Source organism: Seriola lalandi, unplaced genomic scaffold (assembly GCF_002814215.2).
Source record: "Seriola lalandi dorsalis isolate HSWRI2012SDOR001 ecotype SW California unplaced genomic scaffold, Sedor1 jcf7180002054357, whole genome shotgun sequence".
NCBI lineage: Eukaryota > Metazoa > Chordata > Actinopteri > Carangiformes > Carangidae > Seriola > Seriola lalandi.
The window spans coordinates 682,976-705,582 of NW_019524910.1; the positions used below are offsets into that span (position 1 = coordinate 682,976).

Here is a 22,607-nt window from a genome sequence, read left to right on the forward strand (position 1 = left end):
CTCTCTCTCTCTCTTTCTACCCAGTTTACATTTCCCCCTCCTCCTCCTCTCCATCTCGTCACTATGGAGACACTGGGCTCGCACAGAGACAAGCTCGTGCTGGCTCACAAGGAGTGTGAATGTGTGTTTGTGCGCTGCATGAGTTGAGAGAGTTCAACAGCAGCGGTATTGTCATCATAATATGACATCAATGTTAATGAAAAAATGTGTGGTGCCGCTGGTGCCTGAAGAATTTTCCCGCACTCGGGTAAGTTTTGTTTTAAAGAGGTAGTTCAACATTTTGACATCTCGTGTCTCTATGACAGATATGACGCCATTGCTCGAAGCTAGATAGCATAGCTTAGCACAAAGACTGGAAACAAGGAAAAACAGCTAGCCTGGGACAATCCAGGCTAAGAGTCCCTGCTGGTTACCTGGGAACCTCGTGGTCTGAAAGAATACTGAAAGTTAATGGTCCTAGCCAAAAATGAGTCCAACACACAAATCCTCAAAAAGTCATATCAGGTTGTTTTTACACTTTTTGCTCAGATTAAACAAACAAAATACATCATGAGGCTTTGTGAACTTTCGAGATGCTGGTAGGCAGATTTTGTTAACTTTGGACAGAGCCGGTTTCCCTTGTTTCCATTATTTATGCTAAGCTAAGCTAAGAAGCAGCTGGCTGTAGCTTCACATTAACCATACAAGCATGGTATTATTGATCCTCTCATCAAACTCTTGGAAAGAAGGAGAATGAGTTTATTTCTCTAACTAACTGTTCCTTCAATTGATTCCTATGTTGATATCCTCAACTAGAACCAACTGAGTGTCCTGCTCATTTACCACTGATGCAGGTTTATGTTATGGCTATCAGTATAAACTATTTTCAGCTTGTCTCTGAGAAGTATGAGTCAGTTTGGTACGACAAAAGGCTCTAAAACAACACCCATGAGCCTCATTTGTTGTTGCTATAGAGAATCCAGTCAGAGGTGTGAATCAGAGCTGTAGGAAGTTCAAAACTCAACCAAACACCTCACCATAGTTGCTGAATTAATCCAAAATTGACCCAGAATCCAAAAATGAACTGATTCAAACTGCGTAACATTTTAACTTCTCTACTTATTTTTCTATGTACACAAGCCTTTGATATTTTATCAAAGAACCGGATACAGTCTAATGCAGTTGCTTATCTTTTTGGATTTAACCAGGAGTGTTGTTTTTATTCCTTTGTCAGATAACCAGCAGTGGAAAGATTATAACAAGCAAAGAGAGAGATGGTGAATGAGATGACAGAAACACCCTGAGCTAAAGGCGACCCAAGGCCAATGCGGTTCTTGGTTGGTGCCCTAACCCCATAGGCCACCATGGCGCCCCTCAACCAGGAGAGCTTGATGCCAATGCAAGTATTGGAAACGCTCCAACTGCAAGTCACCTTACAATGTCTTTGTGGAAAATGAAGGGGACTTTTACTCCTGGAACCCTTACAGGTGCCCAGCCCTCCACTTTGCAGCACTATGTTATTAGTGTTTAATGCATCACATTTTTGTGTTTAGCTGCAGACACAGACAAGTTTAGACATTTGGCAGGAAATGGCTTGGTGCAGAGAAATTCCCATTTATCTGATCGCAGTGACTCTTTAGCAGTGTTCCTCTAGGCCTCATGTACCTCAGAGCAACGTCATCACGGAGCAGGTTTATGTAACGTATGAGTACGTGCAGAACATTTAACCACAATAATCATAAATCCTTATCTGGGTAAGAAATAATTAAACATGTTTGAAATCTTTTTAGAATGTGTTCTTGGCTTATCTATCAGCTGACTGTAGGACACAACTAGGACAACACCAGTACTTGTGTGTGTGCGTGTGTATGTTTGGTGCTTTATATTAAGCATGTGCTTGTCTTTATGTATGAGAGTATATATCTGCATGTGTGAGTTCACGTGTCAAATAAGTGAAATCCAACCCATAAAGCTTGACATCATTCGGACTATTTCTGTCTTTACGAGAGTCTACTTATGTGATCCAGCAGGATAAACCAAAGATAGTGCATGACCGCTACTCTTTGTGAAAACACTTTTAAACAAACCAGATAACCCTGGAACTGACCGTAAATTTAAGGAGAAATGTCCAAAAGTCTGAACATCATTTTAAAGGAACTGGGGAAAATGAAGAAAAGTAATGGAATCCACATCCTTATTACTTTTATATTTATCAATGTTTTACTATTTCAGAGCCCAGAGATTTATTGTAATGACATTGAGAGATGAGTTCATTTCTGACCTTGAAAAAATTTCATCTTGAGGTCCATTTAGTAAGCTGGTCTAATGTTTTTGACCATATCACATGATCTACATTAGGATATACCCAGTTGTCATGAAATTGTGAGTGCTCAAACTTTCATTTTTTCTGAGCACAAATTTTCATCCATGTTGGCTCAATAGTTGAGCTTCAAAGTTTATCCATTAAGATTGGGAAAAGCAGATGATGATGATGATGTAATATGATCGAAAGCTCTAGAACGAATACTAAATGAACTTCAGAGATGCCTGCCACTTAAATTCAGCAGAACTTAAAAGCACATTGAGGGTACTTTTACTGATTCTGCAGATTCAAAGTCCAGCAGCATTTACAAAACACACCCTTTTTTTTTGCAGTCGACAATCATGAAAAGGTGATTTTCAAATTTTAAGTTATATTATGTATTATTGGAATAGGTTAAACACATCTTTGGAGATACAGCAGCTTTACCTCTTTAGCCTTAAACCTCTGACAGTTGCAAATATGAAAAAGGTGAAGGGGTCTGAATAGTTTCCGAATGCACTGTAGATCCTGAGCAAACATCTTAGGAGGGATTAATCCTTCCCTATTAACAAGTGAGGGTGTAGTTTGTGAAGCAGCAGACCATCAGCAACAGCTCTGCAGCAGTACGCACAAGCCACAGGTTCAGGGTGTGCTTGGGGGTCACACACATTCTCTCCTGACACCTCCCACACTATCTCCAGCACAGTGAGTGCTACAACAGGAAGTGAAAACGCCAAATAAGGCTGCAGGAGAGCGATATCAGCAGGCAGGGACGGTGAAGTACACTGCAGTCCTGAGGCAAATCCACCCACACAAAAATTAACACCAGCCACTACTCACTACTCCCTTTCCACACTATATGTGAACATACTGTATCCTCATATTTGAACATGTCAGACACGTATGAAAGCCTAAGGTAAGAAATAAGTGTGTGACAGCCAACACATGTAAATGTCTTTTTAGTGTGAAAACCTGTGCATATGTGAAAAGGTAAACTAACTGATAGAAGTGTGGGTGCATGAGTGTGTAGGTACTATTGAATGATATAGGGTTAAATCCTGCAGTGTCTAACGAAGGCAGGAACCATTTGGTGTTGGGATGTGAGACAATCTGTCCATTTGGAAAGGTGACAAAGAAGGTGATAAGCACAGGAACATCACACGCACACACACGCGCACACGCACACACACGCACGCACGCACGCACGCACGCACGCACACACACACACACACACACACACACACACACACACAGACTGTTTGGAATAGTGTCAGAGGAAGGCAATCCAGTACACAGACGTATACACATAAACACATTCCAATTCATTTATACCAAGCGCACATATCTCTTGTCTCTATGGTAACTAGTCGCCGCCATGGCAACCAAGTACAAGCGGTAGAAGAAAGGCTGAACTCTCATGACTGTCCTCAATTTATTTTGGACCACTCATACAGTTACACACACGTATTTGTGCGCATGCAAACACATGCACACACACATTTCTCATTTCTGACAGTATGTGTACCTCCTGAAATTGCATGTTGTAATAACAGAGGGGAATGCACAGACAAGTCATGCCCTGTAGGTGAATCACACACACACACACACACACACACACACACACACACACACACACACACACACACACACACACACACACATACACCAACACTCACACACCCCTACACAATGTGAACACACACTAGCAGGTCTTCACATGCAAGAGACCAGTATAAAGTTAAGACAGCTTTTCCTATATACTACATTTGATATGATGATATTCCATAAAGAAATTAATATTTGTAAAAAAGAAGATACATTGCAATAACTGACTAACACAACTGACTATCCCTTTAATATCTAAGGTTGCTTTAGGTCAGAAACCCTCCGGAGAGGTTGCGAGATAATTCACAAGATAGGAAAGTAGTGTAAAGCAATTGAAGTGCATTTAGTCAAGAACTATACTTAAGCACGTATTTCCATTTTATGCTACTTTATGCTTCTAATCCGTTACAATTCAGAGGAAAGCACTGACGTTTTATCTGACAGCTGTCATAACTAGTTATTTCACAGGTTAAGATTTTACATACAAACCATATAATCAGCTTATGAAGTATGATCTACTTTATTGTACCAAACAATATATAATGTAGTAAATTTAACGTGGGATTGCAAGCCACTGGTTTAAAGGCTCATTGTAGCGAGCAGAACGGCTTTATGTGATAAAAGTGAGATAAAGCACCTTTTATCCATCATATATTTACTAAAACTGAGAATGGACAAGCCCAAAAAACACTTTCTCAACTGTTTTATGATGTTTATCGTTATCGGAAACATATAATAATTCATACTGATGTTACACAACTCCGCTACAAAGAGTTCAGAGTCTTTTCAAATATGAAGGTAGCTTCATGTTCACACACACATCCAGAGACAAATGTATATGCAAGACCAGACGCACTCAACTTTCTATTCTTTCTGACCTTCAATCAAACACTTTTCCGCACAATACACAGGCAACCAAGGACACACAGCATACACACTCACACACACAGCCTCCTCTGATATCAGGGTCCACTCATCTAGAAAACATTAAGGGAATTACTCCTTGAGGACCAGAAACTATCTGCACTCAACTGTCATGAACGTGACTTTCCAAAATGAAATCCATTTCTAATTGCTTTGCTCTGGGCTCTCTGAGGACTCACTTGAAATGAGAGCAATTTGCAGCTTTGACGCAGTTGTTTTGTACCTTCCTACTTTCCTGCCTCAAGTCAAGGAGGTCTGATTGAACTAAGAGGCAGCAGCACCACCGTGTGGATTTTTACAGGATGTGTCCGTGGCTCACTGCACTGCAGGGAAATGAATATGTAAATCAGGGGGTCCACTTATTTATCACCACGTAAAAGATATACAAGATAACAGATGCTATAATACAAAAACAGTACATATGCTTTTTGGCAATTAAAAGTTAGTCTCACCATCCTTGTTGTAAACCTATTTATGTTTGTTCATGTGTTTATATGCAGCATCTGTCCCTCTTGGATCAATCAAAGGTTATTGTCTGACTAAGCTTATGTTATATAAACAAAGTCACAAAAAAATACCAACTGAAGAAACTATTTCGAACAAAAACTTTAAACAAATCTTGACACAATATTTGGAAATCAAGACTTTTCTTCCAGCCAAAACCTGATCCGATTGACCATCAGCCCAACAGTACTGGTGGTTTTTAGAATTCATGTTGCACAATGAAGCTTTTCAATGTCCAAATATTCCTAAAAAAGCCTTTTTCATAACCTTGGTCTAAACCCAGGTTATGAAAAAGGAACTCTTCACAGTGAAAATTATGACAGTAAATTATGCTTTCGACAGCTGACAGATTTTACCAGGAGACTTGTGATATTAAAAGCAGGCTGACAGAGTCATTATGTCTTCCCATTATTACATTCTCAAGTACCTGACATAGCCCTCTAAAATAGTTTGGGCTAGGGGGAAAATTAAGGGAACAAAGTAGCTTAAATCGTGGCTCCCCAAAGACAAGGACGTTCAAGTGCTGCCCTCTCACACACAATTGTCCATTTACAATTGTCTGACATGAATGAATGGTAGAAAATACTCATTTAAGATGCCGTAACCACCAAATTTCTCATATTTTTACTTGATAAATTACATAAAAAATTTATTGTGACAATTTGCTGTCGATCTACTAATCCATTGAACATAGCACTATACGTAAACATCAATACCATAGGTGAAAGTACATTAGAAAGCCCATTCAGTGGACTGAGATTAGCTGAACCTTAACAGTGTAAAACGACTCTAATGATAAGCAGTGTGTGCACACAACCATTTTTAATGATTAATTATTTTAAATTATTAATATTCATTTAATAATTTAAAATAAAGTCAAATTTAATGAGTTTTCCTTTCAGGTCTTAGGGATTTCAATTCCCACGTTACTATACAAGACTTTTTTTTCTTCTTAATTGACATGCTACAACTGCCCCATGAATAATTGTACATATATACAGTGACTATATACACTAATTGTCCTCTGTGATGCAAGACGTCATTACAACAACAATATATCCAATAAGTTACATTCTGAGATCTGAAACTGCAGCATCACTAAAAACAAGTCTGATGGCACAAATCAGACAATCAGAAAGATTTCAAGCAAACCACCAGCTTTGCCCTAATGTTTTGGAGAAGACAAGAAAAGGAAAATTATTGCCAAACTGTCTGCTGTAAACGTTCACTTCCAGTTTTACCTGCAAGTAAAGTTGTGTTAGGTACCTAATTTTATGGACATATCAGTCTATAAACTGTGATGGAGGTTTTAAATGGACAGTTTGGGTAATAATTTTACCGTTCACCCTTTTGTTTCTTTTTTAAATAAGTTTATCTTCTTTAAAATCTGTTTTTTGTTTGTTAAAGTCTTTTCTCTGTAAGTATTTTAGGTTAGGTCCCCTGTTTATTATAAAAAATTGGCCTCTGCTGGTATGTGGGAAGATGAATGTTACAAATGATCCTTACCAATAAAAATAAAGGCCAAAACACAAAAAATAGACGCAAGTTGTAATAAACCTGACTTAGCCATTCATTTGGTTCCTGATGACTAAATATAACAGTTAACCTGGACCAGGTGTGACTCAGATGATTCAAACTATTCTGCTGACATAAACCCTGAGAGCCAGAGCCACACACACACACAATATACTGCAGAGAGAGCTGCACCTGCTGTCTGTCTGCAGTATATTGTGTGTGAGTGTGACAGGTGGGATTAAAAGGTGTTTTGAGAAAGCTTCTCTAATCCCACAACAGCAGGACTGCACATATGTGCCCCATCAAAAGGACACACACACACACTCACGCGCACGCGCACGCACACACACACACACACACACACACACACACACACACACACACACACACACACACACGTATCCTTCTATTTTAAAGTGGTCCAACAATGCTCGACACGCCTCTCTTGTCTCCCTAGACACCACAGCATCTGTTGCCCATAGCGATTATCTGGTCATTACATGAAAGCAGTGGCCAAAGTCTATTTTTAAAGACTTGTCCCCCCCCAGCCCATCCTTTCTTGTACATCTATGTGTCCTTCTCCGCATCACTCCACCATCTCCACACACATACCTCTCTCAGGTAGCCTACAGTAGTGACCTCTCCATCACCCCAGAGACTACTTCAGTGTACTGCTGCAGTGGTGTACACACACACACACACACACACACACACACACACACACACACACACACACACACACGTACTTGCATACGATCAATAAGACCTGCCTCAAATTGATACACTACATGGCCAAAGGTACAGTATGTGGACATCTGAACATTACATGCATGTGATGTGAAAAGGCCTTGTTCACAATCTGACCTCAAGTTTATCCCAAAGGTGTTTAATGAACTTGATGAGGCCAGTCAATACTAACACTTTATTTAACATAACCTGTAATTTCCTAATAATTCCCCAAAAGTCTTCTGGAATTCCATTATTCCTTGAATGTGTGAACACACTTGGACAAACACACAATAAAGCTGACTCTGATTCTAACAATTAGTTGTTTTTTCCAGTGATATTGCCTCTGGAAAGCAAATTCTGGATATCGATGCTCTATTTAAAACCAATTAAGTTAATATTCCTTCATTAATCATTTAACACTGCAAACTTTGTTTTGCATTTATGTCGAACTGTATGCTTGTCTTTTTGCATGTTCACATTTTTTAACAGCAGATATTTTGACTTGTCACTGTAGGAAAAGCACAGGTGTTACTAATAACATTAATGATGGGTTTGTTCTATTGTGTCCCAGTGAGTCCTGACAGTGTGACAACCACTCAGCACAACACCAGGACCCTGAAACTGAGGCAGCTAAATGGAATTTAGCTGTCATTCATTTTATTATTTACACCTGTGCTTTTTGTGCTTTTTCTAATTGTCTTCATGAAAAAGGTCTATTGTAATTAACTAAATCAAAGTTTACCTGAATATTGTCTCTAGTTTCCCTTAGGTTAGTCCTACAGTTAAATACTAGATCAACTGAAGAAATAATAGTAAGATATCGGAGCTGTCAAATAAATCAAACTTGCAAAAACATCTGTATGGACCTGCTTAGTACACAAGGGCATTGCCATGTTTAAATTATGAAAAACAGAAATATATGTACACACACTTAATGTACATATAGTGTACTTGTGCAGCCTCTTGTGGCTTCAATCTGCACTACAGCTGTTTCTTTAACCACACAAAAGGTGAATTAATGTATTGCATGAGCCTATATGTTTTACAATATTGTATTTACATGCGGGTCTAAATTGAGTACTCAATGGCAACATAATATATAGAACACATACATATATATATATTTATATTATATATTTCCTAAAAAAGGAGACGAGATATACACAATGGCTTGTGTTTGAAAAGTCAAACATTTAAACACATACATAAACACACAGGCATGTATTAACACTTTTCTATCTCACATATGGACCCAGAAACACATATTCACGCACACACACATACATACACAAGCACAGCATGTGGGTGGTATCCCCAGCGCTGTGAAACATCTTGCATCCCACATGCTTATATAACTCCCTCTCCACCTCCTCCAGCTGATCACTCATCACTTTATCACTTCATCCTCCACTGGGAAGGAAAACCACCCCTTTTCTCTCTCTTTCTCTCTCTCTCTCATTGAAATCAGCCAGACAGGCGCCCTCTGCAATCGAGCATGATTTTGTTTCACTCTGAGCATCAAAGGAGCACATCACTCAGATGAGATCAGGCTGCAGTAAATCCCATCTCTACTGAAGATTTCATGTTGGTAAAAATTGGATCATAAACCTGCACTACTTGTGAAAACAAAGGAGCTCAAATGCCAAACCTTGTCATCATCCACAATTATTGATATTTAGAAGAGAGCTTCAATCAATGGAAAGCACCTGCAAACTACTTGCTCTTTATTCTTGCAAATTTCTAACCAAATACAAGTACAGCAAGATGAGGAACTGTTATGACAACACGTAAAAAAATACAGAAAAAAAAAAGAAAAATTATGCAGTAGGGTTATGATTTAACAGCAAAAATACACCTCCTTCCTGCTTGTATTCTCAGCACGCATTGCACAGTAATGAGAAGAAATGCCTGATGGGCATTCTGCACACTATGGCCTCAGCATGCTTCCCACAGAGGGAACTTTCACGTCAACTTCAGCCTTGTTTTAGATAAAAAGCCAAAGGACTAAGCCTGTGCATATACTGCTGCATTGGTCTGAAGTGTAATTTACTGCGTAGGAGATACAAATTGTTTTCTTCTCTACCTCTGTCACAGAGGTGAAAGATGAGGACACAAACCAGCAAGCCACACAAAGCCCCTGCAGTGACAACGCTGTCCTTTATTACAAAGGAAATGATTTGCTATAACCCATCATTTAAGATACAAATTTGTTTCCCTCTGCCTAAAGGTGGAGGAAATATATGTCTCTGAATTGGAGAAGCATCACTTGGTTCAGACAAGTGAAATCTTCTTTTAATATGATGTTAAAAGGATAAAGCTGGCTTTAATCTATATTTTTCTTAATGTCAACAAATTCTGTGAAAACATCAAAACCAACAATGTATTGTTAAGTCCCTCCTAACTTTCCTACTTCCCCAGCCTGCTCATTTTTCCTTACAAGTGTTGTAAAAAATCAGGTCACAAAGATATAGTTTCATTTTTAAAAAGGCTCAGTAAATTCCTCAAATAAGCAGGCACTGTATTTTTTAGCAAATGTTACAGGAGTGAACACTGCATTTGTTGGAGACCGTTTTCAGCCATGGATTAATAGACATACTGTGCTGTAGGGAGTATTTCTGGCAGTGGGACAGTGTATGTGGGATCGATTCAAAAATAAACTACAATGCTTATGTTCATTGTTATGAAGGAACACGTCACTCAGTGCAACTGCGTCTTTTTAAGTTTTTGCACAAAATGTCACAGACAAGCTGAATAAGGTTTTGGCTAAACGGGGAATATTTAAGTCTTAAGAAAAAAATATACATCACCAGCCTTATCCTTTTTTTCCAGCAGTGCATGTGGGAGGAATGAAATAACAAAAAAAAAAAAAAAAAAAGTTTTGAAACTCACATTGATGAGCTCGATCTCCCAGATCTTCTTGACAAGCTCCATGGAGGTGTAACCGTTAATGAGGAAAGACTTGGTGTAGTCACCGAGCTCCAACGACTCCAGCCACTCTGCCACTGACGTGGGGTTGTTGCCATCGTAGCCGATGGGCCGCACCTTCAGTACAGAGAGGACAGACTGAGAGGTTAGGGGAAAGAGTGGTGTTTCAAATTCTGTATTTTTTAATCTTTTTATTACTTTTTTGCAGTTCTTTACAAGACTAAAAAAAATATCATGGACTGTCTATTTCAGCCTGTCCATTTTCACTTCTTAGGAGGTTTCGTGGTATTTATTTGTTCTCCTCGTTCTCATAAATGTTGTGATACTATGAAGGACACACTGGATGTGTTCTGCTATTTTTCTGCACATGTGGGGCAGTAACTTTGACCTGGAGCTCTGTAGCATTGAACAGCTGCTATCTAAAGGTACGCTCTGTACAAATGCAAAGTACAATACAGCCTCATTACCTGTTTCTTACATAACATGACAGCTGTTTAAATTCTATTTACATTGTACTTGATTGCTGCACTGAACCTTTTTCATTACTGTGAATACTGAGTTAGCTTTTAATTTCTTTCTGCCTCATTTCTACATGGGATCATGAAAAAATATATGACTTCAACCTGGGTTACAATTTTCACAGATCAAACAAGTAAACACAAGCCTAACTTTAGAGAAGGGCAGACACAGCAGCAGGGGGTTATTGCTTAGAGTGAGATACCTTATGTGTGAAGCAAAGCATGTGAGAAGCAGTTCATAATTCATTCACTTTTATTTGGACAGTCAAAACAGCTTCAGACAGTTTATGCTTCAAACAAGCACCCACATCCTTCACCTTAAGTTGAGCGTGTTTGCCTACATATATCTGTGCCTGTGTGTGTGTGTGAGGGCAGACACAAAAGTTAAAGGTTTAATTTTTTACAGTGTTTTGAAAAGTTTAGTGGGTATGAGAGGAGAAAAGTGCTGACAGGAGATCAAAGTTTTCTGAGAGTCTGTATGAAACCTGCTTATCTCTGAGCTCAGAGTCTCTCTTTTCTGTGTGTCCTCTCTTTTGCAGACTCCTTTTTCTGCTCCTCCTCCTTACAGTCACACACCTTTGATCTCACTTTCAGTCTCTTTTACACACACACACACACACACACACACACACACACACACACACACACACACACACACACACACACACAAAAGGCATTTGACCTTCATAACATGCAGCAGAAGCCTGCACAAACTTTACTATGACTCTTTATATTATTCTAGACCTTTTCAAGTTATTTTTACTAATGAATTAAGCTGATTTGTCTGCAACATGAGAGTTCAAAGTGTGTCTACAGGTATATGTGTGTATTTGTGTGTGAATTATAATATTATTTGGTGTGAATGTAGCAGTCTCTTGTGTCATTTCATTTCATGTACTTCAGAGGATGTGATCTATAGTAATTTAGCTTTGTGCATCTTTTCCTGAAAGCCCCTACTCTCTGTAGAGGCTTTCAAGTATTCAGCATAAGATGCAGGGTGAAACCCAATCACCCACAGAGAGAGTTATATTACAGAGAAATACAGATGGAGCAGATTTGCTGAATTTTGTACAAAACAAAACTGACTGGCTGGAACTGAAGATGAGCTCTTTTTCTCAAAATGGAATTTCAATGAATTGAATTGAATTTTTACATATGAAATTGACCTTGAATTTATGGAAACTGTGTGACAGTGGCCCTACAATAAACTCAGATTAGAAAGCTCAAATGCACTTCATGTCTTTTATGAGCTGTCTTAATTGTTCTTGTTTGATGTGCTGCGCTACTGACCCTTGGCAGCAGCCGTATGGCCTGCAGGAGACGTTGTCTGTGGGCCGAGTTGAGGATCCCAATCTCCAGCAGGTCCTGGTCCTCCACCACATTACTGCCCTGCAGAGCAACAAAACAACAGCCAAGGTTAGTATGTCTGCACCCAGGGCTAACAATGCTCGGCTCCACATAACATGACTTTTGTGGCAGTTATCTGACAAAATAACAATTCAACAGCCTCATTCACATCTCCATTAAGAAATAAAACAAAAAAAACAACAGTAGCGGGTTGCATTTGGCTTTTTTCCTGAAAAACTGTTTGTGATATCAGCAGCTTATTTGTTCTGTGCATGGAAAACGCACCAAAAACACATTAATCTAAAGAGACTATGTTTGCAACAATGCATTGTTGCTGACTGTTTTTGAATGCATGCTGTACAGTTTTAGATGTTTGGATGTGTTTTCCTGCTGTTCCAGGTGGGCACTGTTTTCCATTCAAATAAGTACAGTATGAAAATCTGTTCACAGACTCATAAGGCTCGGTTGAGTTTTGTAATGCATCAAAGTGAACATCAAGTGTCAATTAAGTTTTTCAAAGTTTATTATTGTGTGGTAATTCAGTTGAAGTGCAGATTGATTTGAAAGATCTGCACTAGATTACCCAATAATGATAATGTTTGTAATTTGTTAAACAATGTGTGATGGTTACACAACACATGTAGGTTTCCAAGAGTGTGGTAACAGATTTTGTACAGAAATGAATACAAACACATTGCTGCCTGGAACAGGCCTTTCATTTCCTAAAACAACTCACTGTGGTTTTGATTTGATTTTTTTCAACTGTTTAGGTGTAATGCAAAGTATATGTGATTGACAGTAAACAGATTAAAAAATGCAATGCCACTGTTATGGTCTCATTTTAAGTAACCACCGCTTTTAAATTTACTGTAACATTTTTGTAGAGGGCTGTTTTGTTTGTAAGATAGCAATAAAACTCCTGGCTTTTATTGAATTTTATTTGAACAGTTCAGTTCGTGTGTCCTATCCAGAGGTTCTCCAAGTCAGGTATCTGTTTGCCAATCGAATGTGTCTGACATGGGGGGGGTGCATTAGTCAAACCTCAAAAAATTGTGAGTGAAACATTTGTTTTTAAAAAAAGCACACGGCTATCTTGTTCTCAATTCTTCTTTAATTCAACATGACAACATCCTCCTCGGGTGTTTGAAACGTTGTCAACTAGAATTAAAGATGATTTGGGAATGTGATAACAACGTGCGGGTATTTTTGTGTGTTTCAGTGCAGGTTGTTACCTCCTGATGTTTACATGGAATAATACCAACACATCCTCATTAGTAAACTCACACTAATGGCAACTGTATATTTACTTGGAAGTAAAAGTCTCTGTTTGATTTCGTAGGGGTTTATAATGCCATGTTCATACTTGAGCACAACAACATACTCGCAACTACAGTTTGTTCCTGTTAAACTTAGAATACTGCTACAGTAAGTACTGTGCCAAACAGACCTTAGCATGAAATTCATTTTATCAAACAATAAGGCGACAGAAACAGCAGTTTGTCAGTAAAAATATCATAAAGAACGTAACTCAGAAAAGTTTCACCTTTAATTAATCCAACGGTAAACCTTAAGAGACCTATCAGTCATCCGCCCTCCAGAGAGACTGAAAGGAAATCTTCATTCAGACAGATAATTAGAGGAAATGAGGAACGCAGGGAGGGATTGGAAGAGATGCATTGTGCAGGTAGACAGCTGCAGCACACAGAAAGGCCAACTCAGCCAAAAATACCATCAGGAGTATAGATTGTGACAGAAGTGAAAAGTGAAGCAAGGTAAGAACCAAAATGATGGCAAAAAAATATATATATTTATTGTAGGAGGATAGGGACTGTGTGACTAGCCTGGGGGCAGTCTCACGCGTGCACACACGTGCGCGTGCACACACGTGCGCGTGCACACACAGATGTAGGATTGAAGAATTACACTTGTCAGTCCCTCTACATCTCCTTCCTGTTAAACTAATAACAGTGATAAACATCCAAAAGCCAAAGAAAGAGAGCAGGTAGATACCAGATATCTGCTTCTTCCTCCCTCTATTTCACTTCTGTCCACAAGTCGACTCTGGGGATCGCTGTGGCCTCGAAAGGGACATTTTGGTCTGAGGCTGTGACATTTTAATTCTAGATAAGGACATAAACCTATCTGTTGGTTAGTTCTCACGCCAGCAATCCCAAAGAACATTCACCAGAGAAACTCTAGTTGGCTTTACTTTTGAGACATTTTTAACAACAGATCTGCTGCAATCGTCACATAATGAATATAATAGTTTTGTTGAATTTCCTAAGTAATCTGTGAAGTTGAGTGTTGTAAAATAACTGTAATTATTTCACTCACAGCAGTACCTAAAAGACTGAATACTGAACTGGATTTCTTGTATCTGTTAAAGTACTTCTTAAATGCACATATCTACGCTGGAATTCCTGTTGTTTGAGTCTGTGTGCTGCGTCTGCCAATTGCATAAGCTTACACTTTCCATTAATAGAAAGACAGAAATGTTCTCTACGGTATGTTTAAAGTGTTATATATATATACCCTGCAGAAAGTGTTACAGCGCAGCTTCTTTGGAGGTCTGTGCAAACTAAAGTGAAATAAATCTTGATATATTTTTTGATCCTACTGTAGATCACTGCACATTTAATAACTAGACAATTATAGTTTAGCAGCTGAAATCTCAAAGATGGAAGGAAATGTCAGGTTATTCAGGAAATATGGGAGCAGCACAGGATTTAAAATTACAAAGGTGAATGTTTGTAACCAGGGTTTTTTTAGTCTTGAATCCTCTGACAGAATGAGAGTGGGGAAAGTCAATAAATAGCACCGTGCTTTTACTGTTGAGGAGCCCTTGAGCAAAGCATCTGAGCCACTCCAAAAGACTGGTTGTTTTATTTGACATTTCCAAGGTGCGAATGTGTGGAAGAATGTTTGTTTGAATGTGAATAAAAGCAAAGCTGGAAAACATCACAAAAGGACAATGACTAACCGAGACAGACAGCGACAGAACTACCAGGGGTCATGCGGCAGAAAAAAAATACTGGTATAGAAATCCAAGTGCAGGGATCGCTAAACCATGCTCTCAGTTCAGAAATTCGTTGATTGATAAACCATACAAACAGATGAATAAATTGTGATTTAAGATTCAAGATGACTGGAATATGCATCTGGCACTAATAACTCCACTAATTGTAAGACAAGCTCAATGAATCACTGAAAACCACAGACTAACAACCGCAGTCAGAAAAACTGCAAAATAAATAGTATAATATCCTGTATGATGACTTGATAGACTGAAAATAAAATACACCACAGTTTGTTAGCCACCGCAAAATTCCTCCGACAGATAAAGCAAGGTTATATCTATAATACTTCAGCCTCACATAAATTTTACATTGCCAATCAAACAGAACTTACACTGTGTCTTTCACACTGCTCTAAGTGTCTGATAGTCTGACATCTGCGGCATGCTGGGCACAGGGTATATGACATATGGCATCTCAGTGTTTTTTTTTAGACTGATTATTAATCTGTGTTTCTATTTAGTGGAAAGAAAATGTTTAAATAATTAACTGCAGTACCTTAAATCTATCTAGTACATCCACACATTTAATTTTGAAGGTTAGAGGTCCATATCGGAAGTCTTTTCATTTCCATGAATATCTTTACTCTGCTTTTCCACATTATGTTTTCCTCTCAGTTTATTAATCCCTGTGAACAGATCGCTAAACCAAACACATGGTCATTAATCCATGCACTTGGTTAATTTCCATGTCAGTAATATTTTTGCACCACATGATCGCCCAGCATGTCCTCTACACATTTAAAATGTAAACACACTTTGGACAAAAATCCCCTTTAAACTGTGTGATGTAGCAGCAGGCTTATTAGTAAGACTTGTCTCCAGGGCCCCATTAGTCTGTCCCTGCAGCTCACTGGACTCATCCTGTGGCTAAACTTATTCTTTCCTCATTCTCCTCACCAACCTGTACGCCGGGGCCTCTGTGAGAACAGTGCAGTTCATAGATCAGCTCCCAGGCTGATTAATAGAGCGCAGAGCAGAGCCGACATTGGACTTACCATGCTACAACTTCAGAGCACAGTAATGACTCACAGATTCAGCAGAGAGTAGATTGTGGGGGGATTCAAAGGCATGACTAATTGCTCCCTTTTGGGCCCCTGATAGAGCAAGATTGAGTTCCTTAATGTTTGTTCGTTCTCTCTCCAAACCTATTCTTTCTCACTTTCTATCTCAACATTATGTTTGCCCCATATCTGCCATTTCGAAGTTCACATGATGGATCATGGGATAAATATCACATGAAAACATCAATACAACCAAAATTAGCAAAACTGAGAGAGCAACAACAGAGGCAACTCTCAGCTTCCTCTCCTACAGCCTACATTGTTTATTTTTTATTCTGGAAGCAAACAGTTATTTTGTCTGATAAATTGCTAAACACATGGTGGGCAGCACCATGATGAACACTAACAATCCATTTTGCTGGTGGTGAAAGGTGTTTAGCATCCTCAATGTTGAAACCATTGCCATGGCCTGTGGTTTGCTTGTGATACTTTGACCGCACTGTTTAATGACAGCGCCGCAGTGGGTCACAGACACGGAGAACATAGAAATTAAAATTCATGTACAACTACAGGGGGTTGAGGCAAGACTAAAATGGAGCAAAAATTGATATTCAGTGATGGTAGTGAGCGCCATTATCAACACCAACGAGCTTAGGTGAGTACTACAAATAGTGCTCGGCTCATGCCTGTGTTCATCCCTCACCTTTTCTTTCTCTTTTCATTGCCGGTCTCCACGATTATCATATTAAGCTGTGCTCTTTCCTTATTATTTTGTTGCCTCTCTCTTACTTACTATTCAGACCGTTTCTCAGTTCATTTTGGTTTCTTTAGAAACTTTTAGGCGTTAGATATCTTTTCGTGCTTATGTGAAGAGGCAGTGACTTAAGTTTCTCTTAAAGCAAGTGCCCTACTCAGTGACACTGCTATTCATAAGACTTTCTCTTCCAGAATAATAAATTCTTTTATGAGACGGATTAGAGGTGCTACCTCTGAGCAGAATATTGACAATAATTCATTTCTAATATTGTTGTTTCGTTGCACCCGTTCGTAGAACAGTTTGGTCAGATTAATTTCACTAGCCTTGCAGCTTATCAACACACACTGCATGACATCATACATTAGCTCTTCACTTCTGCTATCTATCTAACACTGCGCCCCCATCCATTTTTGTAATTCCATGTGCATTCCTAACACTACTCTACCTTTATCCTCATCAACTGGCTTTTCTCTTTCCATCTGCTCATTGTGCTGCATGAAATCAAATAAAAAAGCAACATGGTGAAAGAGCTTTTACATGAATTTCTTTTACCTTTAACCTCAGTATTTGTTTGTATCCCTGTCCCCCCTGATGAGTCTCTGTAGTATCTAAAGTGATCCACAACAAATCAGGCTTTTCCGCTATCAGCCTCCTTATCTCTTCTGCTTTCACTCTCATATTCTGTTCACATATCTGATTGTCTATGCTGGTGTGCCATGCATGTGTCTACGCTTTATGGCATTAATGAGCGTTAACAGGGACAATGTTACTGCAGTCAGAGGACTAGTCAAGGTGAATGGGCTATTTGGGGCAGACTAGTCCCATAAAGATGGCACCGTTAAGTGGTTCTGAACATGTATGAACTTGAGACATTGCTGCAGGCCATTCCTCTCTGATTGAATTACTTTGAAGCTTGCGATGTAAACTGTTAATATTTAAAGTCCAACTGAAATCCCAATCAGACATCCCATCATGTAACATATGAACAATGGCAGAAATGGCAAAATGATGTTGTGAAGTGGGGTTACTTGTTGTGATTACCAAACAGAGAATTACTGTATCACCCGACTCTGCAGTTCCCCTCAGCTCTATGCAGCATTTTAGCCTCTTTCAGCTCTTTTCGTTTCACAGCGGGAACTTTGACCAGTTTGATTCAGTGCCACTGTTTTCATCAGCAGTGTTTCCAGACCCAGCACAAAGCTCAGAAAAAAAAGCTTTGATAAACCTTCTGTACACTACCTGCCCAGCACAGCAGACAAACAAAGTTAATTATTAGCTGGTGAATGTAGTGGAGCACTTAGTCTGTGAAAACGCCACATATTTGCCTCAGGAGTTACCGGAGAGAAAAAACTGAGCTAAGAGGAGAGTGAATATTGAGCTTCCATTTGCCAGATTAGCCAGAAATTCAACTCAAAATAAATGCAATGTTTCTCCCTGTTTGTTTGATGTGTAAAGTTCACTGTATCAAACTTTGAAGTTGTTGCTTACAGCCTGTTTTGCTGCCACTGCTGGGAAAAAAATTTAATGAATTAATGCAAGGTTGTTTTTTTTAATTTTCAAAGAAAAAATGTGTCAGTAGCTTTCAATGTTTCACTTTCACTCGCAGCCTTGCTAGCAAACTGACATTAGTAGGCATTTTTCCATGGTACATGTATGTTTAGCTAGAAAACTAATTTAGATTGTGGCTCAAATTCTGTGCCTGTTTTTGTGCTGTGTCGCAGATTCTGCTTTTAGCCAGAGTCGTTTCAGTTTGTCTTTAAGTATTCAGTCTGAACAAACACAATACAATCTCTATATTCTTTATATCTATCAATTGTCTTTGTTCAGCTCCACTGTCTGTCTTCTGCTTTCCCTCTTTTGCTCACTCACTTATACATGTATGTATCTAAAAGGGTGTGATTAGTCTCCATCCAGTGTCCTTCATATTAAATGCTGTCTCCATAACAACCGCTCCACCCCACTGCTATTTGTCCATCAATCTAGTAGAACTTGTCCTCTACTGGCTGGTTAAGGTGATGAGACACACCTACTATAATGACCCCCATTAGTGCTAAATGGTAATGGTGGATGGGAATTGACCATGTTTATGTATATGTGTGCATGTCTGCATACATTTCTGCACACTACCTTTTTGCCGTCATACACTGATACAGATCAGATTTAAGATCAAATTCATTTGCAAACCACTCAATTCTACAGATTAACTTGAACTGGTTTTGAAATGAAAAAAAAAAGGTTTTATTTTGTAATGTGGTGACTTGTTCGAGTTTGAATCTGCCAGTTAACTTTATTTCCTATACAGAGTGGAGATGAAATGAATTTGACCCAAACATCTCCTTGAAGGATCCACGGCCACTAATTAAAAAAGCAGCGCTACAAATATCAATGTAATTCCTGTAGCCTGTATCTCAGCTGCATTAATATCAATTTGTGGTAACCACTAGTTTTCCCAAGGTTGGAAAACATTAACTGTCTTCTGTTTATTCACGAACAACAAAGAGGGTAAAACTCCATTCAGCAAGCGGGACACCAGAAAACCTTTAAACAGAGAGAGACACAGAGAGGGGCCCACTCACGAAAAGGACTTTGAAGTCACTGTGATGTTTGCAAGGCTGTTTCATCTCAGTTCCTTTCAATATTAATTGTATCTAAAGGCATTTCAGAGGAGGCAACTGAGCTATTGAGGAACATTTTTAGACCAGAGGGGCGAGGCCATGAGAGCAAAAAATCCCCAAGTTTCTCACAAGTACTGCCAAAAACTGTTAGCGACTACAAACTAGGTGCAAAAGAGAGCAAAATATGTTGGCACGCTGATATGATAGCTTGTATGTGTGTGTCTGCCAGACTAAGAGGAAGGAGTGTAAATGAATGGAGGGTTCACCTGGGGACATTACTAATAGAGGAAAGAGATTTTTAGCTTATGTGAACAGGTTAAATCTGATGTTAACGGTTGCCTGGACTCTCCCATAGCTGCTGCACAGTAACTCCTTGTCTACATCTACTGGTTCACTTACTTACCCCTGTAGTAAGACATGTTTGATCCAATGTAAATACACAGCAATTAACTAGTGAGCCAACATTTGGCAGAAGTGTGCTCTACTAATAACAAAAAAGTGAATTTTACTTAAATCAGACTTAAATTTAAATGGGAGACAGTTGTGAAGGGTTTGGTTAAGTTGTGAATTCCTTTACTGGCAGTTAACCATAAAAAGGTAATTTTTTGAGAGTGAAAACTAATAAATCTTTTGCCCATTGGCTTCTGATTGAAGCAATGATTACATGTATTAAGCATTATTGTAGTTTATCTCAGCTCTATGGACAGCTTTAGCTCTTTTAGCTCATTATTTTGGTTTACAGCATTACAGTTGTTTCAGCCTCACTGCCCTCATCAGTGCTGTTTCCACCTGTAGCAGGCAGCTGTGTTCAGCAAACTCTTTCTAACAAACCTTTTGTGTAGTCTGCCCAGCACCAAACAGAAAGCAGACAATGTTAGCGACTCTTTAGTGAGTGTAGTTGATCATTTAGCTGCTGAAAAGCCAAATATTTTTCTCAGGAATTGGTAGACGTACATTCGCCAAGTGGACAAAAAAAAAAGCAAATTAATAATAATAATGTTGCTGCGGATCTGCTGGATGCATAACAAGACCACTGTTTGCATACATGTTTCTCATAACAAATTTACATGGTAAGGTGGTAATATGTAAAACTGTGTTTACAGCTTGTTGCGCTGCCTCAAAGTGACCAAAAAAAAAAAGAAATCAGTTACGGCTAATGAAAAAGAGGTGGTACTCAAATCAATTTGGACAAAAGGGTTAGGTAGCAGGTAGGTAGGTTAGGTATGCAGTTTCTCTATTGCAACGTCATACTTTTTGATTTAGGCTAAAACACAGCCTATCACTGGCATAGGCCTTACACAGCTTATAGCCAAATAATATTCTTTATTACCTGTGAACTTTATATGATATCCTGTAAAACAAACCATGTTAAATCTGTTCAAAATAATATTAATGCTGAAGGCATTATCATACACTGCAAGGATTTAAAGGGAGAAAGAAATAAACAGTAATAAGTAATCCACTGATTTTTCCTTTTTTTCCCCCCTTTATTTATTTTATCAGTAACTAGCTGCGTCATGTACTATGAATATATATATATATATATATATATATATATGTACACACACACACACACACACAAAATGGGTTCATTGTATGTATTATTTATGTGTACTCTGGCAACATGTTTTCATCAAAACATTATGCAAATGGTGCTTCACTGAATTACACTGACGTAAGATAAAAGAAAAGGAGGGAATGGGGAAGATGGACAAGACAAGAAACAAAGAAGGAAGGCGACGGGGAGAAACAGAAGAGGAGAGTATGACGCCATGTGCATGCTGGTGTGTTAGTAGCAGTCTACGACTGGTTAATATGGAAAAATGATAATTAGCCACTGAAGAGACCTGAGACAAATGTAGATGAGTAACAGAGAGAGGAGCAAGAGTGTCCTCTCACACACACACACACAGGTTACACACAACCTCCTACCAGCCCCAGAACCAATTAACTAATTCATATTAAATGCGTAAGTATGCTTGTGACCAAAGACAGAAATACAGATACACACTGACCACGTGTGGGAGAGATACACAAAGAAAGAAACAGAGATTCTGTGATTTCCTCCTGTTGCCAGGGTAACCAAAGCAACAGATGCAGGTCATACTGAGTGGAGGACTGGAACACACACAAACACACACACTTACACACCTACATACATAAATGTACAAATGCCTACATACTGTTAGTTATGGTCAAAAATAAAGGAGCACAAACCCTGTATCATCATGTGAAAACCTTGTAAGTTACAAATATAAACCTGCTGCAACCGAAACATGAGACATTAAAATCTCCTCCACTGGTTGGTAAAATACTACATTTCCATTGGTTCTAAAATCCTTTAGACAAACCACTGAAAATGTGTCTTTTCGAAGATATGAGGTTTTTTTCCCCCAATAGTGACAATCTGAAACTCCAGATAAACTCAGCCAGTCAGCATCCCTCTGCTTTGTTTCCCATGTTTCTGCCTTTCATGCAGTTTCTCTCAATTTGGCTTTTTTGCTTCTCTTCCGCTTTCCCACTTTCTCCTCATTTCCTACTTTATCTTTCATGTACTCCCTCTTCCTGTGGAAGACACACATGCACACACACTCATACCAACATCAAAAGTGTTTCTGAATGCAAAAAATTAATCACTGGAGATGAACAGCCCATATGGTTGCATCTTGATGCAATGGCTACAGGTGGTCATACCTGCAAAATGTCTCTGTGTGTGCATGTATAACAGTATGCAAAAACCATGAGACAACCATGGTTTCCACATGCATTTTTAGTACGAGTGTGTATGTGTTCAGCTTGATGCTGGAGCT

At 38.9% G+C, this 22,607-nt stretch overlaps 1 protein-coding gene across 1 annotated transcript in view; it reads right to left on the minus strand.

Annotated features, from left to right (window-relative positions):
• Positions 1-22,607, minus strand: part of anks1b (ankyrin repeat and sterile alpha motif domain containing 1B) — a 207,286-nt gene that overhangs the window by 38,815 nt on the left and 145,864 nt on the right. The window contains exons 19-20 of the mRNA XM_087174490.1: positions 12,292-12,390; positions 10,448-10,600 (exon numbers count right to left, since the gene is read on the minus strand). Of these exons, the coding sequence (XP_087030616.1) occupies positions 10,448-10,600; positions 12,292-12,390 (252 nt within the window). The remainder of the gene's footprint in view (positions 1-10,447; positions 10,601-12,291; positions 12,391-22,607) is intronic.